This window comes from Arachis duranensis, chromosome 10 (genome assembly GCF_000817695.3).
Source record: "Arachis duranensis cultivar V14167 chromosome 10, aradu.V14167.gnm2.J7QH, whole genome shotgun sequence".
Lineage (NCBI taxonomy): Eukaryota > Viridiplantae > Streptophyta > Magnoliopsida > Fabales > Fabaceae > Arachis > Arachis duranensis.
Genome location: NC_029781.3, coordinates 63375644 through 63384481, shown reverse-complemented (window position 1 = coordinate 63384481; position 8838 = coordinate 63375644). Strand labels below are relative to the sequence as shown.

The 8838-nt window shown below is 35.9% G+C and overlaps 1 protein-coding gene across 1 annotated transcript; it reads left to right on the top strand.

The window, feature by feature from the left end:
* Positions 1-231: 231 nt before the first annotated feature.
* Positions 232-6551, top strand: LOC107469804 (CDPK-related kinase 6). Its single transcript, XM_016089182.3, has 11 exons — positions 232-961; positions 2201-2331; positions 2567-2608; positions 2727-2835; positions 2952-3030; positions 4632-4928; positions 5069-5178; positions 5306-5410; positions 5643-5705; positions 6021-6188; positions 6279-6551. Exons 1-11 carry the CDS (start codon positions 395-397, stop codon positions 6426-6428), a joined length of 1821 nt encoding a protein of 606 aa, XP_015944668.1. The 5' UTR covers positions 232-394; the 3' UTR covers positions 6429-6551.
* Positions 6552-8838: the final 2287 nt, after the last annotated feature.

The window sequence follows — 8838 nt, the reverse complement described above, 5'->3', positions numbered from 1 at the left end:
CCATTGGATTTATTAACTTTAAGAGGAATTATAGGGAGGTGGTTCAATTCAAAACACAAGGAAAAGATCCAACCAACGTAACGAAGCAATTTACTTTCACCCAATAAATGAATACAGTTGGACTGTCTCCATATTAAGCTCAAATTAATTCTCTGACTTCAAAATAAAAAAAATAACTCTCACTTTCCCCTTTTCTTTTTTTTTTTTCATTCAATTTTCTCCTTTCTCTCCTTAGTTCTTTCTTCTTCCTTCTTATTAAACTCTTCTCTCTCTCTGTCTCTCTCTCTTTACTTCTCTCTCTACAGTGTTTTTTTCCTTTTTTATTTTTTTCTCAAATTCTCCGGCGACGTTTTTGGAGCTTCTGAGGCTTTGACTTTTCTCGCCGATCACCGCCATGGGCCATTGCTGCAGCAAGAGCATCGCCGTCGATAACGAGGGCGCCGCCGCCAATCACCACGTCAAACCGCCGCATGTCTCGCCGGCGCCGGTAGCAGTAGGGAACAACTCCGTGTCTGGCGTCAGCGATGCTTCGACGGCCACTCCGGGGAGGAGTACTCCGGCGAACTCTTTCTCGACAAGCCCCTTCACAAGCCCGCTTCCGCCAGGGGTGGCGGCGTCGCCGGCGGCGAAGACGCCAGGGCGAAAATTCCGTTGGCCGCTGCCTCCCCCGTCACCGGCGAAGCCGATCATGGCGGCACTGCTGCGGAGGCAGGGGAAGACGAAGCCAAAAGACGGTCCCATACCGGAGGAGCAAGGTGAAGGCGGTGGTGGCGGTGCCGGCGCAGAAGGTGGAGAGCGGTCCCTTGATAAGAGCTTTGGTTATTTTAAGAACTTTGGTGCGAAGTTCGAGCTAGGAAAGGAAGTGGGTCGAGGGCATTTTGGTCATACTTGCTGGGCTAAAGGGAAGAAGGGTGACCTTAAGGGTCAATCAGTTGCCGTCAAAATCATATCCAAAGCTAAGGTAAGAAGATTCTTGTTGGTGATTTCTTATGTATGTTGTTGATCAGGTAGAAATTGGGCTTTTGTCTTTGTTACTATGTTGAACTGTGAATTGTGAAGATCATTTGATACGGTTTTTCTTTGTTACTATTGGTCAATTTTTTATTAGCTCTTGAATTTTGTGACCCTTTTTTGCACTGTAATTACGTGTTAGTAGTGTAGTGATGATTTAGCGAAATTAGTGGTTACTTGTTCATGAAATTTCGGAATTAAATTTTGCATTCAAGTTCTCTGCTTGGAAAAATGATGTATGCCCCCTTATGGAATCTGCTGGTGTGGTTGTGGACTGAAGTTCTAAGTCAGCGCTAGTATCACCAGAAGAGTATACAAAACTCAGAAGTATGAAATCTAAAGCAGTGCAGGATTTTATAATTTAATAATGCTAGCTAGCACTTTGGTTAGTTCTGGGGTAAAGCGACTGAACAACTTTGCCTTCAACTACTTACTTCTTGTTGGTTTCTTAGAGCATTACAAAAGGCGATTTGGAATATGTGACTGGGATTGTTAGAAGTTGTTGGAGAAGCAAGGAGAAGATGAAGTTGTAACCTCTAAAGTGGAAGTTGTCGAAAGATGTGGCTTTTGCTGAAGATATTTATGTGGGAGCTATAGTTCATCAAAAACATATTTTGCATTTGTTTTATCTGTGGCCAATTGGTTTTGGCTCAAATGGTTAAATCTTGGTACTGATATTGCCTTCTTGCCAAAGAAAGGGGATAGAGAGCTGGGAGTTTGTAAGAAGCAACGAAGCAAAGTGGTGCTTAGTTGTAGATTTAAGAAGCTTATGTCATGCCTTGTTTTTCATTCTCCATTAGAACTTAGGAGATAAATTGGAGGATTAGTTTATAAGAAATGCTCACAATGATGCTGGCACTTAACAATTGTTACCTATTGACGAATGCTTTAACGAGCCCTTTTGTTGCAAACCTATGGGCATCAAATAAGATAACTCAGTTACTTGGCCTCTACTGGTTGATTTTTCTGCGAAGAGTATGTGCAGCTTAAAAGATGACTCTATACTATTCTATTCTACTAGTCAATCAATTACTTGGGAGAATTGTTGTGCTCTTGCGATCATAGATATTTTATTTTATTTTCATGACATATGTCAGCATACATTGAACTTTGATTTTGTTAAGTTTCGGTTGATTTTAAATTTGGCTTGGTTAATGGTTATTGTAATAAACTGATTTTTATATGGCAGATGACTTCAGCAATAGCAATTGAAGATGTTAGGAGGGAGGTGAAAATGTTGAAGGCCTTATCTGGTCATAAAAATTTGGTCAAGTTTCATGATGCATTTGAGGATGTCAATAATGTCTACATAGTAATGGAGTATGTGAACAATCCTTTCTGAAAATTGCTTTCATTCATTTCGGATTTTATTATATTAAAGGATGGCAGGGTCATTTCTATCCAGATATATTTCATGATTATTCGGTATAAGGAATTTGTCATTGGTTTGTGGTTCCAAGAATATTAATGACGTGGCAAGTTTCGTATCTGGGTAATATTAGTACATACATACAATAATTGAATGAGAAATTTATTATATTTTTGTTCTTATCAGGTTGTGTGAGGGTGGAGAACTACTTGACAGAATTCTAGATAGGTAAATTCGAAGTGCTATTTTCCATTTGTTCTTGGCACTCTGTATTTTTTTCTTACAGAAGTTTGGTTTTGAATCACATGATTATAATTCTATTTTGGTATTATATTATTTGATACAGAGGTGGAAGATACACAGAGGATGATGCGAAAGTTATTCTTTTACAAATTTTAGATGTAGTTGCCTTTTGCCATCTCCAAGGAGTTGTACATCGTGATCTAAAACCGGAGGTATGAAGCTTTTAACAACTTTTCTCATGTCTATGAATGAATGATTTTCCCCCTCCTTTAGTATAATTACCTCTCTAGTATACAACTTCACGATGTATATTTTGCATGCTTTGCAGAATTTCCTTTTTGTCTCAAAACAAGAGGATGCTTTGATGAAAGCCATTGATTTTGGTCTATCTGATTTTGTTAGACCAGGTATTTATGACTGATTAACTTAATATAGTCATTATCACGCAGTATAATACAGCACATGCAATTCGCTAGGTTTATTGTGTGTAGTATCTTCTCATGTTAATTTTCTATAGTCCAACAGCCAAACTTCATAGTGCAGTGCTAGAGGCACATTATAAACCCAGGGAGAAATTTGGTTCGATCTCTAGTGAGGAGACTAGTTGGGAGGAGGGAGAATGCATACCCCCCAAAAAGAGGGCGTGGTGCAATGGAGGAGTAGTAATATTGTACCATTTCCCATTTTGTTGGCCTTAAATGTAGTGTAGACATCTTCATAGTAGTTAAGAACTCAACTACTTTTTATAATATTTTCGATTTGCTTGGTATATCTGAAATATATCTTAACTAGAGATACTTGACGTGCTTGTGCTAAACAAAAAGAGCATTTTTTTTATGATAATGCCTGTGATTAGATTTTGTTCTCCAAATTTATTAACACGTTCTGTACGAAGCTAGCTTTCACCTTAACTTTTGTGATTTTTATGTTTAATATTCTTTATCTTTGCTTAAATATTTCCGGTTGAATTATTAACTGTTTTGTAACTTTGTTGAACACTGCAAATTCCCGTATATGACTTTGTCATGTTTGATTACTATCTACTTCCCCTTCCTTTCCCCATTATATATTTTACTATGATGCTTACACTAGGTTCTCATTTGTTATTTTTCACTTAGTGAAGGCTTTCCACAGGCAATAAATGCATAAAAGTCCAATATTAAAGGGTCCATACCAACCTCATAAAAGAATAGAAGTCAAATATTCGATATACTATTTATATACATAAAAGAATAAATGCCTAATAGTAAATATACTATGTTAAGATGATCAAAATATTGATTATGGGTGAAGAAAGGAGATTGTACAGAACTCTATTGGATATGCATTTTTCTAGCTTTCGTATTCTCTATCCTTTTGGCATCTTCTACTTGGTGGTTGGCCAAGACATTGTCTTTGATATGCTATGCTGTGCTATTTTCATCTCAGCTGAATTAAGAATGTAGATGTAACTCAAGTTTTAAGTGTAGCAGCGTATAACCCATTGCTTAGTAGAAAATAGGTGATATAAAACTGAAGAAAGAAAATGAGCGAAGCTGTTATGCTGTGTCTAATACCTTCCCAGCTTTCATTCCAGCATTTTCCTTCCAATTTTCGGTCCCTATTTTCACTCCTCCCAACCTTACTGCTCCTTTGTGTTGGGTACATATCTTAACGTGTGTAAACGGTCTCATTGTAAACATGATATATAACAGGGCATAATGGCATCATTTGATCCATGTTGTCGATACTATTTAATGGGATAAGACTTTGTTGTTGATTGTTGTTGTATATCCTTAGCATTCTTTTCAATATCAATTTGTGACTCACTTCGTACCTCTGCCAGACTCTAGGTGACATTTAGCAATGAGGGTGGGAGAGCATTTATTTGAAAATTTCCCTAATATCTTTATCACTAATTAAGTAATACCATTATATACCATGGTTTAAATCGAGTTGTTTTAACATAATGCTTAATTCTCTTCGACCTCGCTTACCAATTTCCTGTTGACACTTAATTATTATGCAGATCAACGCCTCAATGATATTGTTGGGAGTGCCTACTATGTCGCACCTGAAGTGCTGCATAGATCTTACAGTGTTGAGGCAGACCTATGGAGTATTGGAGTTATATCATACATATTGTTATGTGGAAGTAGACCATTTTGGGCACGCACTGAATCAGGAATATTCCGGTCTGTGTTAAGAGCAAATCCTAACTTTGACGATACACCTTGGCCATCAATATCACCAGAAGCTAAAGACTTTGTTAAGAGACTATTGAACAAGGACCACAGGAAAAGGATGACTGCTGCCCAAGCTCTAAGTATGTCTCAGAATGTTTCGCTCAAAAAGTGTTTACAAACAATTGATTGCTCATATTTGAAATTACTCACACATACACTAATACACTAGTAACCTCATTGCATGATTCTTTCTGATAAAGAATTACCTTGGTATTCGCAGCTCATCCGTGGTTGAGGAATGAAAACGTTCCCATTCCTTTAGATATTTTGATTTACAAGTTAGTCAAGTCATATGTGCGTGCCTCACCTTTGAAGCGTGCAGCATTGAAGGTAGTAATCTCTTTGCTCCCATTAAAACTAACCCATCTTTTGTCATTCCCACTTCCCTCTTTGGGTGGTGGTTGGGAATTATGGAACAGGAATAATGTTGCCTGTTGCTTTCATTTACATAATGCAGGCTCTCTCAAAAGCATTGACAGAAGACGAACTTATCTACCTTAGAGCGCAGTTTAGCCTTCTGGAACCAAAAGACGGCTATGTTTCACTCGATAATTTTAGAGGGGTAAGTTCATGGTCTTTGTGATCCCTCTATTATGTTAAGATACGTTCTTAAAACTAAAAATACGATATTATTAGCTGTTAAACTTATATAACATCCTTATGTCATGACTGTCATCTGCTAGCTCCAGCAAACTAATTTGCCATAGTTTGTCTTCTGTTGTTCATGTATTGTGGGTGAATTTTTTTTCTATTCTTTACTCAATCTATTAACCGGAATTCATATAAAATTGCAGGCTCTTATGAAAAATTCAACTGATGCCATGAAGGAATCAAGGGTCCCTGAGATTTTACATTTGGTGAGTTATCTGCGATATGTAATTTAGACACATATAGTCATCTTGATTGTTTCTAATTTAACATGCTGAAAATTATTGCTCCACATAACCTTGTTAAGACGAATCAATTGCTAAATTTTCTTTGTACAAGCATTAGAATACGTGGAAGAAAGGACCTATTATTTGACTCTAGTGAAAATATGAGGATGTTAATGTTATATTTGACAAATGAAAAATCTTACTTCCCCTGGGGATCAGCAATAGCAGTTAATCCATTATTTTGTTTGATTGCATTGCAATACTGAAAATCTGCTTTGCATATTTTCTTGAAATAAGATGGAGGCACTCTCATATAAAAAAATGAACTTCGAAGAGTTCTGCGCCGCTGCAATCAGTGTATACCAGCTGGAGGTTCATCCGGATTGGGACAACATGGCTACCACAGCGTTTGAGCATTTTGAAGAGGCGGGGAACCGAGTCATTTCAGTAGAGGAGTTGGCACAGGTTTGCAAATCCTTTTCTTAACCATCCAAATAGCTATGAACTTTGTGCAAAAGTTATTAAACTAGTCTCATTTTTCATATAATGCTTCAGGAGATGAGTTTGGGACCTTCAGCTTATGCTCTAATGGGTGATTGGATCCGAAAATCCGATGGAAAACTCAGCTTCGTCGGATTCACAAAGTTTTTGCACGGCGTGACGCTTCGCAGTTCAAACACAAGACATCACAGACCGGTAGTATAGCCAAAGTGAAGTGTTATTATTGTAATTCTTGTTGAAATTAGTTCGTGTCTTCTTTTATTAATTTTTTTATTTTGTTAATTTGAAAAGAAAATAGTACAGAGGGGTCTTCGTCTAACATATTGTTTTGTTGGTCATGTGATTTGCGGTGCAAAGTAAAAATTCTCCTATTTTACTTGTGAGCACAAGATGCAACTTGTTTTGTTGTAAGGTTTCTTGTGAAGAATTAAAGACGAATATGCTTTGGTCAACTTCATCATATGGTAGAGAAATGCGACGGAGAACTTGGGTCAAGTCAAGTTCTTATGCCGTAATTTCATATTCCTCTCTACTTTGTTCTAAATCCTTATTCAAAACAATACAAGATCTAATTTCTCGTTAATAACTATACGGGATCATGTTTACAAATTTGTTACCTATTTGTTTTAAAATTAGCATTGTTGTGAGAACTGGATCTAATTGACTGGTTTGACCGGGTTGATCAAAAATTGATTATCAAATCAGTTTGACTTAGAATAAAAACGAATTAATAGTGAATTAAAAAAGCTAAAAAAAATTGGTTAATGTTATGATAAACATAATAGATATGGATGACCATTAATGTCATGGTTGGATGACTCAGTTCTCATTTTACCAAGAAAGAATGTACATTAATGAAGGTTGAAAATTTTCCTTCATTATGCCTATAAAAGGAGGTTAAGCCTCCGTCCATATGACACACAGCAATAATATATCTAAGATATTCCCTCTCTCTCTTTCTTACTATAAAGCATTTATTTTCTTTTACTACACACAACCAAATAATAAGAAATCGATTCCTTTTTGTGTTGCAATCAAATACCCTTCTCCTTATATTACTATTACAATTCTTTCTCTTCTTTTATTTTATAAGTATTTTAAATTCTATTTTCTATTACTCTTTACATATAATATTAATAGCAATATTAACCATCTTTATTATATTGAGATAGTAACAATAAACAAATGCAATTCTCTCTCTCTTTATTTTTAATACTTTTTCTTATCTTTGTATATATATACACAATACAAAAATGCTCTTGATATATCTGGGAATAATTATTTATCATGGATACTAGATGTTGAAATCCATCTTGATTCAATGGATCTTGGAGATACCATTAAGGCTGAAAATAATGCATCCCAAAAGGATAAAGCCAAAGCCATGATTTTTCTTCGTCGTCATCTTGACGAGGGATTGAAAAATGAATATCTTACATTAAAAGATCCTGCAGATCTTTGGAAAGACCTTAAGGTATAATCATCAGAAAACGGTGATACTTCCTCAAGCCCGGTATGAATGGACGCATTTGCGTTTACAAGATTTAAATCTATAAATGAATATAATTCTGCAATGTTTTGAATCACCTCAAGAATGAAATTATGTGGGAAAAAGATATCTGATCATGATATGTTGGAGAAAACTTTCTCAACCTTCCATGCCTCGAATGTGCTCCTGCAGCAGCAGTATCGAGAGAAAGGGTTTAAAAAATATTCTGAGTTAATTTCTTGCCTTCTTGTTGCTGAACGCAACAATGAGTTGTTATTGAAAAATCATGAAGCGCGCCCAGCTGGCGCCGCCCCATTTCCTGAAGTAAATGCGGTAAATCATTACCCCAGAAGAGGTAAATGGCAAGCTTTTAATAACAAGAAAATTTATGGAAGGAAAAAGAATTATGTTCAAAAGAGAGGATCTCACCAGAAGTGGGATAAAGAAAGGAATATCGGGCAGAATAAATCAACAGAGGAGAAGTGTTTCCGCTGTGGTGGAAAGGGCCATTGGTCACGTATCTGTCGTACCCCAAGGCACCTAGTCGATCTTTACCAGGCATCTTTGAAAAAGAACGACAAAGGAAAGGAAACAAATTTTGTTTCAAATGATGCTGAGAACTCCACCACTCATTATGATGTATCTGATTTCTTTGAGGATCCTGAAGGAAATATTGGTCATTTGATCAATGATGGAATAGTTAATATGTGGGATTGCTGATCAATGATGGAATAGTTTAATATGTGAAATTGTGAAGTATATATGTAAATAAATAATGTAAAGAACTTATTGTTAAGTTTTATTTTCTATGTATTTAAGTTTCAAATGTGATGTACATAAATAATGAAATATTAATATGAATTTTGAAATTATTAAATGTGTCAAATTTTAAAATAAAATTTTAGTATATGACATTATTTTATGTACAGTGTTTCTTAGAAAAATAATTCTGATCAAATACTCAATTTAACTGTGCATACTACTCATTTTATTATTATTTGTTTTTGAAGAAAATGGAAAGAATATGTAATGAAGAAGTATGCCTTGCGGATAGTGCAAGTTCGCACACTATTCTCAAAAGTGATATATATTTTACCCATCTTGTGCCAAAAGAGGAATATGTTA

Excerpts from the sequence above, each read along its gene's own strand:
- LOC107469804 (XM_016089182.3), top strand. The coding sequence starts at position 395 with ATGGGCCATTGCTGCAGCAAGAGCATCGCCGTCGATAACGAGGGCGCC. Across the intron at positions 962-2,200 it reads AAATCATATCCAAAGCTAAG|ATGACTTCAGCAATAGCAAT; the intron begins GTAAGAAGATTC and ends TTTATATGGCAG. Across the intron at positions 5,179-5,305 it reads TGAAGCGTGCAGCATTGAAG|GCTCTCTCAAAAGCATTGAC; the intron begins GTAGTAATCTCT and ends TACATAATGCAG.